Here is a 20,453-nt window from a genome sequence, read left to right on the forward strand (position 1 = left end):
TGTCTAGATACATCTTAAATGACGCTATCGTGACCGCCTCTACCACCTCCGCTGGCAACGCGTTCCAGGCACCCACCACCCTCTGCGTAAAGAACTTTCCACGCATATCTCCCTTAAACTTTTCCCCTCTCACCTTGAAATCGTGACCCCTAGTAATTGAGTCCCCCACTCTGGGAAAAAGCTTCTTGCTATCCACCCTGTCTATACCTCTCATGATTTTGTAGACCTCAATCAGGTCCCCCCTCAACCTCCGTCTTTCTAATGTAAATAATCCTAATCTACTCAACCTCTCTTCATAGCTAGCACCCTCCATACCAGGCAACATCCTGGTGAACCTCCTCTGCACCCTCTCCAAAGCATCCACATCCTTTTGGTAATGTGGCGACCAGAACTGTACACAATCAGTGCAACATCTACACTACAGATGGAAATGGCTTCTATTAATGAAGGCTCTCTATTCTAGGACTCCGAGACTGCTACAAAACTTCTGTTGATCCAATTTTTCATTTAGTTGAGTCAATAATTCAGTTGCAGCAAAATGTTTCAGCTCCAAAGGTTCTAATACAATGGGTTATTTTCTAGTTTATTTTTGCAGAGACCACACCTGGATACCAGGGTAAAACCCTGACTTCATACATCAATGACCAGAAAGTGCTGAAAAGGGTCAGAGATTCAGGCAGGATCTGTCGAGAAAGAAAGATTTCAGAGGAAAGCTCAGAACAATGACCTTCCATCAGAAATTCTCTTCCCAAGAATGTGGCGTCCAAATCAGGCCTTTGACATGACCTTCAGTCACTATGATCCAGCAAACTCCAATCAGATTAATGACAACATTTAAGAGGCACTTAGACACAGGCAGGGAATGGAGGGATTCGGACCATGTGCAAACAAATGGGATTAGTTTAGAATGGCACCATTGTCAGCACAAACATAATGGGCTGAAGGGCCTGTTCCTGAGCTGTACCGTTCTATTTTCTATTAACACCCGACTGTAACTTTATACTAACTCATATTTAAAGGTACTTTTGTGACAAATACCTTTGGTGGTTCCAGCTCAGGGACACCGTTTTCTGTGCCATCAACAACTTCTTGAGCATCAAGGAGGATTGTCCAACGATCCATAAGGACTTCTTCTGCTTCATCAACTGCAACCAGAATGGAGAAGGGATCCTCACCACTATAGCCAGGTCCCCAGCGTAACACCCTTGCTAGGTCATTGCCTTAAGAAAGAAAAGTTTGTAGATATTATCAATGTAGTGACGGTTCATTAAATCCAAGTGAGTTTCCATCTGTGGCTTGAAATGGCCCCAGTGGCTACATAATGATCCATGTTACTGATCTTAAGATTCAGCTACTTTGGCATTCTTGATTGAACAGCTAAGGGATATTGCCCTTGCCATAAACAATCCTCTTAGAATGCAAAGGAACCCATTTGGAGCTTACAGCAAAACCTGAAGATTTAGCAGGGAAACATTTTGTCAAAATAACACATATTACAGAAAAATATTCTCCACTTGGTGATCACTGTCAAAACCATAATTTGCTATGAATCAAGCTTGTATTGGTTGGGTTGAGTGATTTCTAATTAACACAAAGAAAATCCCTCAGCCTCGCAACTATATGAGAAGAGATTTCTCCTGTTACTGTTCTAAATCTCTGTATCTAATCTTGTATCAACAACCCATGATTCTAGACTGCCACTTCTTGGATACAGATTCACTTCTGGGAGTCTAAATATACATGCATGATAGTTGCTAATAAATCCAGGGAATTCAGAAGAAACTTGTTAACTCAGAGAATGATGAGACATTGGAACTTGGTACCATAGACAGTAGTTTAGATGATTAGAAGGGAATGTTGATTATTCATGGGAGAAGGGAATACAAGGATACATTAATAGTGTTAATTGAGGAGCAGTGGGAGGAGCTCATGTGATGCATATAGACCTGGTACAATTTGGCTGGGATGAAATGTGCATTAAATTGTGTCTAGGCAAAAACTGCACTGCAGCAGCTAGAATTTGGAAACTGAACGAGGATATTTCCCTCACGAGTGCAGCCCACTCTTTCTGCATATTCTCGACACACCACTCAGCCCATGCCCACTGCTTTCCCCCACCCTCACCTGTTCCTAAAGGTAGCACAGCAACTGGAGGCACTGGACAGTTCAGCTTGTGTCGAATCTCCTCCAGCACACCCAGAACCCAACCAACTGTTCCATCTCCTCCGCAAACCAATATTCGGAAATACGGAACCTCTCGGAATGTATGCAGCCTGAAGGTGAAGGTGAGAAACAAAATTTCATAACGCAAGAAGCATTTTAGCTCATAAACAGACTGCATGACAGTGTCAGAATCAAAAGTGACTCTTTGAACACGTTTTATCATCCAATAAGATCATAGCAGATGTATATCAATTTCAGTTTCCTTTTTCATCCCATATCTTGTAATTCCTTTAATGTCCAAAAATCAATTGTTTTCAACTTCAATATATTCATCCACAAATGGGCTGAAGAGTGGTAGATGGAATTTAATCTAGATAAATATGAGGTGCTAAATTTTCGTAAGGCAGATCAGGGTAGAACTTATACACTTAATGGTAAGGTCCTTGCAGAGTGTTGCTGAACAAAGGGACCTTGGAGTGCAGGTTCACAGTTCTTTGAAAGTGGAGTCGCAGGTAGACAGGGTAGTGAAGGCAATGTTTGGTATGTTTGCCTTTATTGGTCAGTGCATTGAGTATAGGAGTTGGGAGGTCATATTGTGGCTGTACAGGACATTGGTTAGGCCACTTTTTGAGCACTGCGTTCAGTTCTGGTCTCCCTGTTAATGTGTGGAGGTGCTGACGTTGGACTGGGGTGGACAAGGTCAGAAGTCACATGACACCAGGTTATAGTCCAACAGGTTTATTTGAAATCACAAGCTTTCAGAGCGCTGTTCCTTTGTCAGGTGAAGTGGAGAGAAGCACACAGGCACAGAATTTATAAGTGGACAGACCAAAAGATAGTACAAATGGTGTGAGTGCAGTGTTGACAGGCTGAATAACAAGTCTCCGCATGTGTCAGACGGTGTGAATCAAACGTCAACAGCTGAATGACAAGTGAAAGGATGTCCTATAATCCGATTAAATGAGGCAGAGAGATAATTACAAAAAATTAAAAATAAGATGGTGCTGGACACAAACCAAACGGCTGGAATAACATGACAGGTATAACAGTCCCAAATCCTGAAGTAACAAGTAATCCAAAACTGTACAGATTTATTAAGGTAGAGAGATCATAATTGTGTTCAGTTCTGGTCCCCTCATTATAGGAAAGATGTGGAAGCTTTAGAGAGGGTGCAGAGGAGATTTATCAGGATGCTGCCTGGACTGGAGGGCAGGTGTTATGAGGAAAGGTTGAGGGAGCTCGGGCTTTTTTCATTGGAGCGAAGAAGGATGCGAGGTGACTTGATAGAGGTGCACAAGATGATGAGGGGCATAGATAGAGTGGATAGCCAGAGACTTTTTCCCAGGGTGGAAATGACAATTACGAGGGGGCATGATTTTAAGGTGATTGGAGAAAGGTACAGGGGAGATGCCAGAGGTAGGTTCTACAGACAGAGAGTGGCGGGCGTGTGGAATGCGCTGCCGGCAGTGGTAGTGGAGGCAGATAATTTGGAGACTTTTAAGTGACTCTTAGATAGGTACATGGAGGATAGTAAAATTAGGGTATGCAGGGTAGATTGATCTTAGTAGGATAATAGGTCGGCACCACATTGTGAGCCGAAGGGCCTGTACCGTGCTGTACTGTTCTATGTTCTTTATCAAGGTGATGGTTACAAAACAGGACAGTAAGGAAGATTTTACAGACACAGAACATGTGGTGGGGTTATACGTAGCGCGACATGAACCCAAGGTGACAGATGAGGCCATCTTCATGGGTATGGAACTTGGCTATCAGTTTCTGCTCAGTGATTCTGCGTTGTTGTGTATCTCGAAGTCCGCTTACCCGAAGATCGGAGGCTGAATGTCCCTGACTACTGAAGTGTTCCTTTACTGGGAGGGAACATTCCTGTTTGGCAATTGCTGCGCGGTCCATTCATCTGTTGTCATAGCTTCTGCATGGTCTCACCAATATAACATGCCTTAGGCCACCCTTGCCTGCAGCGTATGAGATAGACAACACTGGCTGAGTCACATGAGTACCTGCTGTGTACATGGTGGGTGGTGTTCCCACGTGTGATGATAGTATCCATGTCGATGATCTAACATGTCTTGCAGAGGTTGCCGTGGCAGGGTTGTGTGGTGTTATGGTTGCTGCTGTCCTGAAGGTTGGGTACTTTGCTGCGAATGATGGTCTGTTGAAGGTTTGGTGGTTGTTTGAAAGCGAGAAGTGGAGGCGTAGGGATGACCTTGGTGAGATGTTCATTGTCATTGATGACATATTGAAGGCTGTGAAGAACATGGCATAGTTTCTGCGCTCCAGGGAGGTACTGGACAATGAATGGTATTCTATTGGTTGGGTCTTGTGGCTGTCTTCTAAGGATGTTGCTGCGGTTTTTCGCTGTGGTACATCCGAACTGGCGATCAATGAGTTAAGCATCGTATCCGTTCTTATGAGGGTGTCTTCCAGCATCTTTAGGTGTCTGTTGTGTTCCTCCTCGTCTGAGCAGATCCTGTGTTTACGCAGGGCTTGTCCGTAGGGGATGGTTTCTTTAACATGTTTAGGGTGGAAGCTAGAGAAGTGCAGCATCATGAGGTTATTTGTAGGCCTGTAGCAGGGAGGTACTGTAGTGTCTGTCCTTGATGGAGATGCGTGTGTCCAAGAATGAGACTGATTCTGAAGAGTAGTCCATAGTAAGCCTGATGGTAGGATGAAACTAGTTGATGTTGTTGTGTAGTCATTTCAGTGATCCTTCACCAAATTTGAACTTCAATACGCCAACGTTCTCACACACAAGTCTGAGCAAGACTTCTTTGCTGCACAGGACCTCCAATCAATGCTACACACCAGATACATTGACAATATTTTCTTCCTTTGGACTCATAGTGAGGAATCACTGAAATGACTACATAGTGACATTAACAAGTTTCATCCCACCATCAGATTCACCATTGACTACTCTTCAGAATCATTCTCATTCTTGGACACACATCTCCTTCAAGACAGGCATCTCAGTACCTCACTCTACCGCAAACCCACGGATAACCTCATGATGCTGCACTTCTCATCCCAATGCCTCCACTTCTCACCTTCAAACAGCCACCAAACCTTAAACAGACCATCGTTTGCAGTCAGCGTTCAGGACAACAGTGACCACAACACCACACAACCCTGCCACGGCAACTTCTGCAAGACATGTTAGATCATCGACATGGATACTACCATCACACGTGGGAACACCACCCACTACATTCAGGCAGGTACTCATGCGACTTGGCTAATGTTATCTACCTAATATGCATGGTATATTGGTGAGACCATGCAGACGCTACGACAACGGATGAATGGACATTAGCAATTGTTGCCCGTCAGGGATGTTCTCTCCCTATGGGGGAACACTTCAGCGGTCAAGGACATTCAGCCTCTGATCTTCGGGAACATGTCCTCCAAGGCGGCCTTCGAGATATACAACAACGCAGAACTGCCGAGCAGAAACTGATAGCCAAGTTCCTTACCCATGAAGGTGGCCTCAACCATGATCTTGGGTTCATGTTGTGCTACATGTAACCTCACCACTGTTCTGTGTCTGTAAAATTTTCCTTATTGTCCTGTTTTGACACCATCACCTTGATAAATTGTTATGATCTCTCTACCTTAATAAATCTGTACAGTTTGAGATTACTTGTTACCTCAGTTAGACCCTTGGCATGCAACTCTTATACCTATCATGTAATTCCAGCCATTTGGTTGGATCATCTTATTTTTAATTTTTTGTAATTATCTATCTGCCTCAGTTAATCGAATCATAGGTCATCCCTTCAATTGCTATTCAGCTATTGATGCTTTACTCACACCACCTGACACTTATGATCGCCTGCAGAGACGCGTTATTCAGCCTGTCGACTCTCCACTCACCATTTGGATTACCTTTTGACCTTTCTGCCGATAAATTCTGTGCAAGTGTGGTTCTCTACACTTCATCTGACGAAGGAGCGGTACTTGGAAACCTTGTGTTTTCAAATAAACCTGGTGTGATGTGACTTCTGTCCTTGCTTTTTAGGAAAGATGTTGTGAAACTTGAAAGGGTTCAGAAAAGTTCCACAAGGATGTTGCCAGGGCTGTAGGGTTTGAGTTAAAGGGAGAGGCTGAGGCTATTTTCCTTGAGAGAGCCAGATGTTGAGGGGGGACCGTATAGAAGTTTATAAAGTCAGAGGGGCATGGATAGTGTGTTTAGACAAGGTCTTTTCCCCAGCGTAAGGGAGACCAAAACTAGAGTGCATAGGTATACGGTTAGAGGGGAAAGATTTAAAAGAAACCGAAGGGGCAATCTTTTCACACAGAGGGTGGTGCGTGTATGGAATGAGCTGCCAGAGGAAGAGGGAGAAGCAGGCATAATTGCAACATTTAAAAGACATCTGGATGGTCATATGAATAGGAAGGGTTTAGAAGGAAAAGGGCCAAATGCTGGATCTGTGGGAAGCTAGGGAAGTGATTGCTGGACCCTTTGTTCAGATATTGGTATCATCAATAGCCACAGGTAAGGTGCTGGAAGACTGCAGGTTAGCTATCACAGTGCCACCATTTATGAATGGTGCTAAGGAAAAGCCTGACATTGGTGCTTATCAAGTTGTTGGAGGGAATCCTGAGGGACAGGATTTACATGTATTTGGAAAGGCAAGGACTGACTAGGGATAGTCAGCATAGTTTTGTGGTGGGAAACAGTGCCTGAATTTTTTGAAGAAGTAACAAAGAGGATTGGCGAGGGCAAAGTGGTGGACATGATCTATACGGACTTGACTAAGGCATTTAACAAGTTTCCTCACAGTAGACAAGTTAGCAAGGTTAGATCACATTGGATACAGGGAGAACTAGCCATTTGGATACAGAACTGGCTCGAAGGTAGAAGACAGAAAGTGGTGGTGGAGGGTTGCTTTTCAGACTGGAGGCCTATGACCAGCAGTGTGCCACAAGGATCGGTGTTGAGTCCTTTGCTTTTCGTCGTTTATATAAACGATTTGGATGTGTACATAGAAGGTATGGTTAGTAAGTTTGCAGATGACACCAAAATTGGAGGTGTAGTGGACAGTGAAGAAGGTTACCTCTTGGTACAATAGGAGCTTGATCAGTTGGGCCAGTGAGTGGCAGATGGGGTTTAACTAGGATAAATGCGAGGTGTTGCATTTTGGAAAGGCAAATCAGGGCAGGGCATACACATTAATGGTAAGGTCCTGGGAAGCATTGCTGAACAAAGAGACCTTGGAATACAGATTCATTGTTCCTTAAAAGTGGAGTCCCAGGTAGACAGGATAGTGAAGAAGGTGTTTTGTATGCTTGCCTTTATTGGTCAGTGCATTGAGTATAGAAGTTGGGAGGTCATGTTGCAGCTGTACAGGACATTGGTTAGGCCACAATTGGAATACTGTATGCAGTTCTGGTCTCCTTGCTATAGAAAGGACATTGTGGAACTTGAGAAGGTGCTGAAAAGATTTACGAGGATGTTGCCAGGGTTGGAGGGTTTGAGTTATAGGGAGAGGCTAAATAGGCTGGAACATTTTCCCTGGAGCGTCGGAGGTTGAGAGTGACCTTATGGAAGCTTATAAAATCATGAGGGGCATGGATAGGGAGAATAGCCAAGGTCTTTTCCCCGAGTGGGGAAATCCAAAACTTGACGGCAATGGTTTAAGGTGAGAGGGGAAAAAATTTAAAAGGAACCTAAGGGGCAACTCTTTCGCACTGAGAATAAACTGCCAGAGGAAGTAATAGAGGCTCGTACAATTAGCTCGATTAAAAGGCATCTGGATGGGTACATGAATAGGAAAGGTTTAGAGGGATATGGCCCAAATGCTGGCAAATGGGACTAGATTAATTTAGGATATCTGGTCGGCATGGACGAGTTGGACCGAAGGGTCTGTTTCTGTGCTGTACATCTCTATGACTCTGATAACTAATTGTCAAACACAATTGGCTCAAGTAAGTGGTTTAAGATACATTTAAAGAAAAACTTCTGTTAAAGTATTGACATCTCAGACTATGTTTATGAACACAAAATTCAAATCCATTTGTGATGTCATTTGAGCCTAGCATTAGAATCTGTTAGAGGCATCATTACTTCAACATCAAGGCCACAAATTTAATTTATTTGAGGATGCAAATTTTTTTGCTGAAAGCTCTAACTATTCAAACTCTTGTTTTCTGCATCACTTCTAACTGCTCTCTTTTATATGTTTTTCCACTCTTGAATAGCACAGAAGGACACCATTCAGTCCATCATGCCTGTGCCATTTCATGTTCTAAAACTAAAAGAGTGAGTTCAGAAACTCAGTACATCCACCAGCATCTGTGGACAGAAAGCAACATCAGGGATTCAGGTCCAGTGACCCTTCATTAGAACAAGTAGTAGCTAGGAAAGGGTGCTGAAGATGAGGATGGCGGGGTAAGTGATAGGAATGAGGGATAGGTAGAGATGGAGCCCAGAGGAAGAGAAAGACAGTTAGGCAGATGAAGGGAGGATAATGTTAAGCCAGGGAGGAAACCTGTTGACAGGGCTATAGGTTAACCCTAACCCCACAGTCCCTATTAGCAGCTTTTCTTTCGCCCTGTCTTAGCCCTTTGTCTGCCTAACTGTCTTTCCTTCCCTCTTGCCTCTGTCTCCAGCCATCATTCACTCCTTTACCCATTCAAACCTCCATCTTCAGCATAAATACCAGCTTTTCCTAGCTTCTCTTAGTTCTGATAAAGGGTCACTGGACCTGAAACATTGACTTTGCTTTCTGACCACACATGCTGCTGGACCTGCTGAGTTTCTCCAGCAATTTCTGTTTTTGTTTGAAAATGCTAAACCTTTGTTTGATAAAGATGATATGTACAAAATGACATTACCCAGAGAGAGGCCCTCCATTAGAAAGGTCAAAAACCTGATGGGGATTCAGAAGCTTCCGGAAGCTGTACAGAAGTTCTCGCCCTTTAAGGGCCCCACTCTTTGGATTAACAAAGAGAAGGAGAGGATAAGAATCCTGTGGTAGCTGTGTGACCTGATGGTGAAAACAAGTCCTTAATGAACAAAGAAACACTATTATCTCAGTTTCGAAAATGTTGGTACAAACATTGGCTGAATGTAAATCAACCAAAGCTAACTGGCTAAAGAAATGCTTTATGTAAAATGGACTTAAACATTCTTAACTAATAACACTCAAAAATGTGTTCACATATTAATAACACATAAAAGTAGAGAATAAACTAATGCTTAATTTGTGAAAGGGACAACAAGCACCACTGGCAAACAGTGTGCAACTCTGACATGTATTATAGCACTTGTGTGTGTATTTCCATATTTATTACTACACAAACAAACAAACCATCTAACATTCCTTAATGAGTCAGGTGTAGTGAATATAACTGACCATGATATAAAAAGGATAGTGAGGCACTGAAAAGGTTGTAGAGGAGATTTACAAGGATGACACCAGAAACATGGGGGTTTACATCATCAGTAAATGATTGACAGACTGGGCTGTTTCCTCCTGAAAAGTGGAGGCTGAGGGGTAACCCACTGGAGATGTTTAAAACATTGGAGTGGATACAGAGACAGTTTTCTCTCTTGTTGGGCAGAGCAAAAGAAGAAATCAATGTAAAATAATTAGGAATTCAGATCAAACATCTTTACTCAAAGATGGAAGATGGAATCCACTATCATAGGAAGTGGTTGAAATGAATGATGCATTTAAGGAGCAACTAGACAAACTAGCTAAACTGGAGGAAGAAGAATATAGAAGTGCATGTCCATAAATAAAATAATGAAGAATTATTTTATACATTTAATAACCTTTGGTAAAATTGCAAACTCCTCTACAAAGCAAGCACAATTATGCATTGCAGACAAAACAGAAGATAATAAATCCACAGTGTCGTCTGCAACAGTATATTTTTAAATGCTATGAAATATCCTTACACTAGTTTCAAACAATGTCTGAAGTATGTTTTTTATATATGTATGAATTTATAATACATGTATGATGTGAAGCTTTATGTGGGAGCATCAAGATCTGAGGTGTTTCCAATTTTCAGATCATATCACCAGAAAATCAGGAGGAACACAGGTCAGGAATGCACACACACAATTCTGTGATCCACATGGAGCAGGAACTTCAATGAACTATTCTCATTTGTTGGAGGCACTCAGAAGGAAATAGATCATCTTTCAAAAGTGTAACTGCCTATCATTTTCTAAGAATGTGGCTTCATGTGGACAGATATAGCAATACAGGAAACACAAAAACATACATGTTCTATAGGCATAGGCTAAGACAGACACTAAGACTATATGTAACTTCCTAATCTACATTCTAAAATTAACACTTACCTAAAATCCTTTGAGAAATCAGCTAACGACGAAAGACAGAAATTGGCAGAACAGAGAAATAAATGTCACACTCCATGCTGCAATACTTTGGTGTGATAGCTTAAATAAAAATTCCTTAGTCTCCTAGAACTGTTTCTTTTCATTGATGCAATGTGGTCACTACTGCAAATGGCCAGTATTTATTGCTGATCCATAATGGCCCTGGAGAGGGTGTTGCTAAGTCACTTTTTTGAACTACTGCAATCTGTTCAGTATAAGCACCCATAGTGCTATTAGGTAAGGAGTTCCAATATACTGACCTAACAACAGTGATCAGTAAAATTTAATTAAGTAGCAGTGTTTTTTTGGAATCTAGACATCAATACAGCCACTGCATCATTGTATGTAGCTAACACCCAAGTGTCTAAACCATCGTGACGCTGCACTAAGGCTCGCTGGAAATTGTCAAAAAGTGAAAAATTTTATCAAGGTACATAAGTCCCCAATTTACCTGTCAGATAGACTCAAGTTAATAAAAGACATGGACCAGGTTCCAGTACTTAATGAACATGACTATTTATTACAAATAAATAGATTTTAACCACAGGTAAACAACTATGAACCGTTGACATATAATTCAAGCATTTGAAACTCTAATTCCCTCATACACAGGCTGCGAAAAATACTGCCGTTATGGGTGGAGGGAGAAAAAGACCTTAGGAAGCAGTTCATTGGCCCCAGTGAATAGGGTTCACTGAGACTATCCTAGTGATTACCAGGATTTTCTGTTTAATTTCTTTTCTCCAAGTTCTTTTCACTTCTTTGCAGGAGGCACAGGCCATTGGCACGGTGACTCAGTGGTTAGCACTGCTGCTTCACAGCACCAGGTACCCGGGTTCAATTCCAGCCTCAGGCAACTGTCTGTGTGGAGTTTGCATGTTCTCCCTGTGTCTGTGTGGGTTTCCTCCCACAGTCCAAAGATGTGCAGGTTAGGTGAATTGGCCATGGTATATTATCTAGAGTGTTCAGGGATGTACAGGTTAGGTACATCAGCCATGGGTATTGCTGGGTTACAGGGATAGGGTGGGGGATGTGTCTGGATGGGATGCTCTTCAGAGGCTTGGTGTGGACTTGTTGGGCTGAATGGCCTGTTTCTATACTGTGGGAACTCAACTAACTTGAAGTTTCTTAGTTATTGATTAAAGGTCCAGCTCACGGCCTGGTATAGCAACTGCTCTGCCCAGGACTGTAAGAAATAACAGAAGGCGGTGTGCGTAGCCCAGATCATCACGGAAGCCAACCTTCCATCCATGGACTCCATTTACACAACTCGCTGCTGCAGAAAGGCTGCCAGCATCATCAAAAACCCAAAATAAAAACCGAAAGAACTGCGGACGCTGTAAATCAGGAACAAAAACAGAAGTTGCTGGAAAAGCTCAGCAGGTCTGGCAGCATCTGTGAAGAAAAAATCACAGTTAACATTTCCGGTGCAACGACCCTTCCTCAGAACTGATAGTAGCTGGGAAAATGTTGGTTTATGTGCAGAAAATAGGGAGGGGGATGGGGTAGGGAGTAAATTACAGGAAATAGCCCGAATAGAGAGAATGTATCTGACTCCACTACCACTGTGGGCAGCACATTCCACACACCCACCACTCTCTGTGTAAAGAACCTACCTCTGACATCCCCCTGAGACCTTCCTCCAATCACCTTAAAATTATGCCCCTTCGTAATAGCCATTTCCATCCTGGGAAAAAGTCTCTAGCTATCCACTCTATCTATGCCTCTCATCATGGGGTAGGGAGTAAACAACAGAGAAGAGATAGAACAGCATTGGATAGACAAAGGAATTGACAACGATCTGGTTAGGAGGGTGAATAGCTGTTAATGTTAATTTTAGGGCCTAAACTCTCCCATGTCCTAGCCCCCTACCCTACACACCTGGCCTTGTCATCACATAGCCTGCCATTACACACTACCTATTGTTTGTCACTAACAGTCTCCATTAATAACTATTCACCCTCCTAGCCAGATCATTATCAACTACATAAAAACCAAAAGAACTGTGGATGCTGTAAATCAGGAACAAAAACAGAAGTTGCTGGAAAAGCTCAGCGGGTCTGGTAGCATCTGTGAAGGAGAAAACAGAGTTAACATTTCGGGTCCGGTGACCCTTCCTCAGAACTGGGGAACCCACACCCTTCACAGATGCTGCCAGACCTGCTGAGCTTTTCCAGCAACTTTGTTTTTGTTCCTTATCAACTACTTTGTTTATCCAACTGCTCTTCTATCTCTTTGGGCTCTATCTTGTTAATTACTCCCTACCTCATCCCCCTCCCTATTTTCTGCATAAAAACCAATGTTTTCCCAGCTACCATCACAGTTCTGAGGAAGGGTCACCGGACCCGAAACATTAACTGATTTTTTTCTTCACGGATGCTGCCAGATTTGCTGAGCTTTTCCAGCAACTTCTGTTTTTGTTCATCAAAGACCCATCACACCCCAATAACGATCTCCTACAACGTCTTCCATCAGGCAGAAGATACAGAAGCCTGAACACACAGACAAGTACGTCTTTTTGATCTGTACATCCTTTGCTTGCTGTGAACTGCCCATTCTGCTCATAAACAAAGCTTTTCACTATATTTCAGTATACGTGACGTTAGAACAATCAACTGTACTGGACAGAAAGACATCATTTGCCCTTGCAGCAGTCCAAAGGCTTCTACCAAGATGGGCGCACCCACAAGCTGGGTTCAGTTCCCCAGGAGCAAATCCAGATAGTTGTCAGGCTGATGGCCTTTGTCATCCACAAATGGTCACAAATCTTTAAGCCAATCAGCAACCCATTGCTGAATGAAACTCATTCAGCGTACAGCCCCTTGTGCCAACATGTCTGCAAACAGCCTCCTCTACTGCTTGAACAAAGCAGCTCTGAAAACATGATTTACAATGAGGTTCAATAACTGGCTTTTATAAGTGCAGCAATTTTATCCCTAACCTTTGGCTTTAAATCAATTCTTTTCTGATTTCAGTCCACAATGGAAAACAAAAAAAAATATATTCTTTACAAATATTTCAAGGCAGTATTTGAATCAATGAGTGAATCTCACTTTGTACACCAATCTCTGGTGCTAGCCAGGATTTAAACAGCCTCCTATTTGGGCTCTTGTTATGCAGTGGTAGTGCCCCTACCTCTGGAGACCTGGGTTAAAGTTGAACTTGCTCCAGAGGTGTGGAATTTCATCTTTGAACAGGCTGATCAGGAAATATCTACAAACAGCCTCCCCCAGGTTTGAATAAAACAGCAGCGTAAACATACGTTACAATGAGTTTCAGTAAGTTTGTTTTTAATTAGTGCAAGAACTACTCCTACAATCCTTGCTTTTAAATTTAAACCACTCCTTTTCCATTCTAGTTCACAATTAAAAATATAGAAAACTAAAAAGATACAGACTTTACACAATGGAGTAATTCTGCCCCAGTAAGAAGTGAAATGGAAATTTATTTACATTTCTCACTTTAGGCAGGTGATTTTTTTTCCTGCTTAGTTATCAATAGTACATATTTAAGTGACAGAAGCAATGGGATATATTTCTGTGAGCAGTAACGCTACACTTCTATCAAAGTCAATGGCTGAGCCCTTGTCGATTGCAATAAATGATAGTGAAGAACATAGAACATAGAACTGTACAGCACAGTACAGGCCCTTCAGCCCACAATGTTGTGCCAAAGTTTTACCCTAAACCTAAGGTCTATCTAACCTCTACCCTATCTTATGCTATCATCCATACGTCTATCTAATAGCCGCTTAAATGCCCCTAATGAGGCCGACTCCACTACCCTCTCCGGCAATGCATTCCATGCCCCCACCACTCTCTGAGTAAAGAACCTACCTCTACTCGCTTTAAAACTATGCCCCCTCATAATAGCTATCTCCACCCTAGGAAAAAGTCTCTGGCTGTCCACTCTATCTATACCTCTGATCATTTTGTATACTTCTATCAAGTCACCTCTCATCCTTCGTCGTTCTAAAGAGAAAAGCCCTAGCTCTCTCAACCTTTCCTCGTAAGACCTTCCCCCCATTCCAGGCAACATCCTGGTAAATCTCCTCTGCACCTTTTCCAACGCTTCCACATCTTTCCTGTAATGAGGTGACCAGAACTGGACACAATACTCCAGATGCGCCGAACCAGGCTTTTGTATAGCTGGAGCATAACTTCACGGCTCTTGAACTCAATCCCTCTAATAATGAAAGCTAACACACCATACGCCTTCTTAACAACTCTATCCACCTGGGTGGCAAGCTTTCAGGGAAGTGTGGACATGAACCCCAAGATCCCTCTGCTCCTCCACATTGCCAAGAATCTTTCTGCTAACCCTGAATTCTGCTTTCAAGTTTGTCCTTCCAAAATGAATCACCTCACACTTTTCAGGGTTAAACTCCATCTGCCACTTCTCAGCCCAGCTGTGCATCCTACCAATGTCCCTTTGTAAACTAGAACAGCCCTCCGCACCATCCACAGCTCGACCCACCTTCGTATCATCCGCGAACTTACTAATCCACCCTTCCACTCCTACATCCAAATCATTTACACAAATCACAAATAGAAGAGGACCCAGAACAGATCCTTGTGGCACACCACTTGTAACTGAGCACCATGTTGAATATTTTCCGTCCAAAATAGTGGAATTGACTATTTCCATTAGTGTTCAGACGTTCAAGAAAAGATTTAATTGAGATTTTAAAAATTATTAAGGTACCGATAGTGACTTGGATGATGGCATGTAAAGTCATAAATCTAAATTTGTTATGACACAAAGTTAGGCATTGTAGACAGTGTAGATAATAGAATAAAACTACAAAGGGATATTGATAAACTAAGCGAATGGACAAAACTATGGCAGATGGGAGTTCAATGTAAACAAGTCTGAGGTTATCTATTTTTGACTGAGAAAGGATAGATTAGGGTACTTTCTAGGTGGTATGAAGTTAAATACACTGGACATCCAAAGAGACTTGTGGTTCAGGTGCACAAATCTTTAAAATGTCATGAACAGGAATGCTGGCCTTTATATCTAGAGGACTGGAGTACAAGGATGCAGAAGTTATGCTGCAGTTATACAATACCTTGGTTAGACCCACTTGGAGTGCTGTGAGCAGATTTGGGCACCATACCTTAGCAAGGATATACTGGCCTTGGAGGGAGTACAACAGAGGTTTACAAGAATGATACCTGGACTTCAGGATTTATGTTATAAGGAGAGGTTGTACAAATTAAACAAATTTGTTTTTCTTTGGTTCTGATGGGAGTAGTGCACTGGTCATCAAGCCCACTACTCTATAAGCCATAATGTAAGTGTCTTATTTAATCATCAAAATGGCTAATTTGTTGCTTTTTTAATTGTTATCTAAACAAAAGAGGCTTTCAAAATGTTTCCTCAACAAAACTAAAATATAAATTATTTATTATAAACCAACTTATTCTTCATACAAGTGGTAAAACTGGTTATCAATTGAGCTAATCTGCAGAATTAAAATGCATCCTCTTAATCTCAAACACATAGAGATAGGACAAGAAACATAGCTCTGCAGAAATATCATAGGTTTGGGGAAAAAAGCAAAAAGGGAACTCCACCCCTTAAGGGTCAAGGGTACAGATTCAGCAGACAGAATAGATTGACTCCTTTGAGTTCCTTTGTGTCAAGCTCCAGCTGATGAGACTGAATTGCTGACAGATACACAATGTTTTCAGATTCAGAGAGGAAACAGGAGTCCTTAATCACAGAATCATAGAGTCATACAGCACAGAAACAGACCCTTCGGTCCAACCAGTCCATGCCGAACATAATCCCAAACGAATCTAGTCCCAACTGCCTGGTCCTGGCCCATTATCTTCCAACATTTCCTATTCATTTTGTTTTTATTCATTCACACGATGAGGTGTCACTGGCTAGGAAGCATTTATTGCCCATCCCTAATTGCCCAGAGGGCAGTTAAGAGTCAACCACATTGCGGTGGGTCTGGAGTCACATGTAGGCCAGACCAGGTAAAGATGGCAGTTTCCTTCCCTAAAGGACATTAGTGAACCAGATGGGTTTTTCTAACTATCGACAATGGATTCATGGTCATCATCAGATTCTTAATTCCAGATATTTATTGAATTCAAATTCCACCATCAGCCATGGCAGGATTCAAACCCAGGTCCCCAGAACGTTATCCGAGTCTCTGGATTAACAGGCCAGCAATAATACCACTAGGCTATCGCCTCCCCTTTTCATGTACTTATTCAAATGTCTTTTAAACATTGTATAACAGAACCTTTGTCAAGTTTCAAATAACATCACCAACATAGCACTTTTAGCTGGTTAGTTTAAAGATACAAAAACAAATAGCTGTTAAAACACAGCAGGTCTGGCAGCAGCTGTGGAGTGAAAACAGAGTTACTGTTTCAGGTCCAGTGACACTTCTTCAGATTTGCCCAGCATTTCAATGTACAAGAACAGAACTGAAGCATTCACAACAATCCCCAGCCAGAATTGTCGAGTGGATGATCCATCTTGGCCTCCTCCAGAGGTCTCCAGCAAAACAGATGCCAGTCTTCAGACCATTCAATTCACTCATGCGCTATTAAAAAAAAAATGAATGCACTGGATACTGCAAAGGCTATGGGTCCTGACAATATTCGGGCAATAGTAGAGATGGTGTGTTCCAGGACTAGTTGCTCCCCTAGCCAAGCTCTTCCAGTACAACACTTGCATCTACCAGACAATATGGAAAATTGTTCAGGCATGTCTGTACACAAAGAGCTGTACAGATCTGACCCAGCTAATTACTGTCCTATCAGCCTGTTCTCAATCATCAGTAAAGGGTTGGGAGGGGTCATCCACAGTGCCATCAAGCAGCACTTGCTTAACAACAACCTGCTCACTGACACTCAGTTTAAGTCCTACCAGAGCCACTCAGCTCCCAAATACATTAAAGCCTTGGTTCAAACATGGTCAAGAGTTGAATTCCAGAGACGAAGTGACAGTGACTGCCCTTGACATCAAGGCCATATTTGACTTGGAGTGGCATTAACGAGCTCTGGCAAAACTAGAGTCAATGGATATCAGGGGAAACATTTCTGCTGGTGGGAGTCATATCGCACACAAAGCAGTTGAGATGTAGTTGTTAGAAGTCAGCTATCTCAATTACCGGCCAATTCTACAGGAGTTCCTCAGGGGGGTGTCCTAAGCCCAACCATCTTTGGCTGCCTCATCAATAACCTTACTGCCTAAGATCAGAAGTGGTGAGGTTCACTGATTATTGTAGAATTTGTGACTCCTCAGATATTGAAATATGTCCAAATGCAGCAGAGAACTGTACAATATCAGCTTTGGGCTAACAATTGGCAAATAACATTCATACCACAGAAATACCAAGCAATGAGCACCTCCAATGAGAGAACCTAACCATCGCTCTTTGACATTCAATGACATTAGCATTATTGAATCCCTCACTATCAACAGCCTGTGGTTACTATTGACTAGAAATTGACTGAGCCCGCCATGTAAATACTGTGGCTACAACAGCAGGTCAGATGCTAGGAATCCTACAGTAACACACAGCCCAACTCGGCAAAACCTGTTTACCACCTACAAGGCACAAATCAGGAGTACGATGGAATACTCCCCACTTGCCTGGATAAGTACAACTCCAACAATACTGAAGAACACAGACACCATCCAGGACAAAACAGACCACTTGACTGGTATAAAATGCATAAACATTCACTTTCTCCACCACCAAAGCTCAGTGTATTAGCAGCACTGCATACCACTTACAAGATGCACTGCAGAAATTCACCGGAAATCCCTAGAAATGACGACTTCCATCCAGAAGGACAAGGAAAGAAAATTCAAGGGAACACCATCAGCTGCTGTTCCCACCAAGCCATTCATCACCCTGATTTGGAAATATATCACCATTCCTTCAGTGTTGCTGACTGGATGATGGTGGGAGGTAGTGGCCCAGTGATAATTTCAATAGGCTAATAATGCAGAAATCGATGCTAATGTTCCAGTGACATGCATCCCACCATGGCAGATAGTGAAAGTGCAATTTCGTTAAAGGTAAAAAACCTGGAATAGAAAGCTAGCCTAATGGTGACCATACAACGATGACTCATTGTCGTAACAACCCATCTGGTTCACGAGTACCCTTTAGGAAAGGAAATCTGCCACCTTTACAGGGTCTGACCTGTATGTGACTCCAGACTACACATTGTGATGGACTCTTAACACCCCTCTGCACAATTAGAAATGGGCATTAAATTCTGGCCTGACCAGCAACACTTACATATGCCATGAATGACTAAATGATTCTAGAACTCCTGCCCTAAGAACACTGTTGGTATACCTATACCAAATGACTGCAACTAGCAGGAGGAATAAATGCTGGCCTAGCCAGCGGTACTCTCATCCCTTGGCAGATTTCCTTTCCTAAAGCATGTTCATGAACCAGATGGGTTTTTATGACAATTAGTAATGGTTGCCATTAGGCTAGCTTTTTATATCAGATTTTTTGATTTAAAAAAAGTGTCAGAGGTTCGGTACTGTCTAAGTGCCACACTGTCATATGGTCAGTACTAAGGCAGTCTCACACTGTATGGGGGTGAGGGCATCAGCACTGAGAGATAAAAGTAAAATACCGTGAATGCTGGAAATCTGGTCTGGTTGGAGTCCTAGACAACAAGGTGCAGGGCTGGATGAACACAGCAAGGAGCCCTAACCCTAACCCTAACCCTATCGCAGGTTGGAGTCCTGCTGAGTTTTTCCAACACTCTGGGTTTGCTTCAGTATCGTGGGAGCCTCACACTGAAGGAGAATCAGTATTGAGGAAGTACTGAAGTGTTGAATTATCAGTTCTAAGGCAGTATGAAGGGTTTGCATTGAAAGAGTGTCACACTGAATGAGTACTGTGCTACCAGAGGTGCTGTAGGTTTAAGGGGCAATAGAGATGGTATTCAAAGTCATTGTGACAAAGTGCCACACTATTGAAAAGTCAGTAAAGAGGGAATGCGAGCATTGGACAGTCAGCCTTGAGGGAATGATACTCACTGTCAGTGTTGAAGCATTGCCTCACCAGTCTGGAAGGGCTGTACTGAGGTTGTCCCTTGAATAAGGCACTAAATCATCAATTGGATGTGAAAGGCAAGTAAGCAAAACCTAATTTTTCACTGTCAACGGGGGAATAAGATTTTATCTTACACTTACACTGCCTGGAAAGCAAAATGTCGGATGTTCGCTGTCCCATTTACCCTCACCTCAATTCTTTTATAATATGCTTCTCAGGAATTTACCTCAATGACTGGGATTATAACTGTTGTGAGTTGTCTGTCATTGACAGTAGTATCTTTAACTTGTGTATAAATCCTCTCTGCTTCATCAAAACATGAGAATTCCAGCACAACAGCACCTGAAACAAACAATAAGTTAAGGTCAGGAAGCATCTAATACTTGGCTCATGTGCTCACCAAAGAAAATCCAGCTTCCATCTCCACTTCAGAAATCATCATGACTCAATGTGAATACAGTGAACACAGGGAGTCAACAGTAGCCAAAACAAGGCTAGAGACATAAATCGAAAAATAGTATGGGAATAGTTCACATGACAAACCAGGTGGGAAGTCAGAGCTTCATTTTCAAACAGAGCAGCGGCACTCAACAAACCTACTTTACATTTGACTTGACCAATACAGAGGGGAGCAGAATAGTTAGTATTAAGAGTCAATAAATTTGGTTGTTAAACAATAAATGTAACAACTTGCATACTTGGGTATACACTCAGAGATCTCTGCTGCAATTTAAAGTAAACAAATTCTATTCATCTTGGACAACAAGGTGCAGGGCTGGATGAACACAGCAGGCCGAGCAGCATCATAGGAGCAGAAAGGCTGACGTTTCGGGCCTAGACCCTTCATCAGAAAATTTA

At 42.4% G+C, this 20,453-nt stretch overlaps 1 protein-coding gene across 1 annotated transcript in view; it reads right to left on the reverse strand.

Annotated features, from left to right (window-relative positions):
• LOC109937303 (diacylglycerol kinase theta-like) overlaps nucleotides 1-20,453 on the reverse strand; it is a 76,252-nt gene that overhangs the window by 27,810 nt on the left and 27,989 nt on the right. The window contains exons 6-9 of the mRNA XM_048613755.1: nucleotides 19,822-19,971; nucleotides 9,019-9,170; nucleotides 2,125-2,273; nucleotides 1,039-1,220 (exon numbers count right to left, since the gene is read on the reverse strand). Of these exons, the coding sequence (XP_048469712.1) occupies nucleotides 1,039-1,220; nucleotides 2,125-2,273; nucleotides 9,019-9,170; nucleotides 19,822-19,971 (633 nt within the window). The remainder of the gene's footprint in view (nucleotides 1-1,038; nucleotides 1,221-2,124; nucleotides 2,274-9,018; nucleotides 9,171-19,821; nucleotides 19,972-20,453) is intronic.

Source organism: Rhincodon typus, chromosome 1 (assembly GCF_021869965.1).
Source record: "Rhincodon typus isolate 14 chromosome 1, sRhiTyp1.1, whole genome shotgun sequence".
In the NCBI taxonomy this organism is placed as follows: domain Eukaryota; kingdom Metazoa; phylum Chordata; class Chondrichthyes; order Orectolobiformes; family Rhincodontidae; genus Rhincodon; species Rhincodon typus.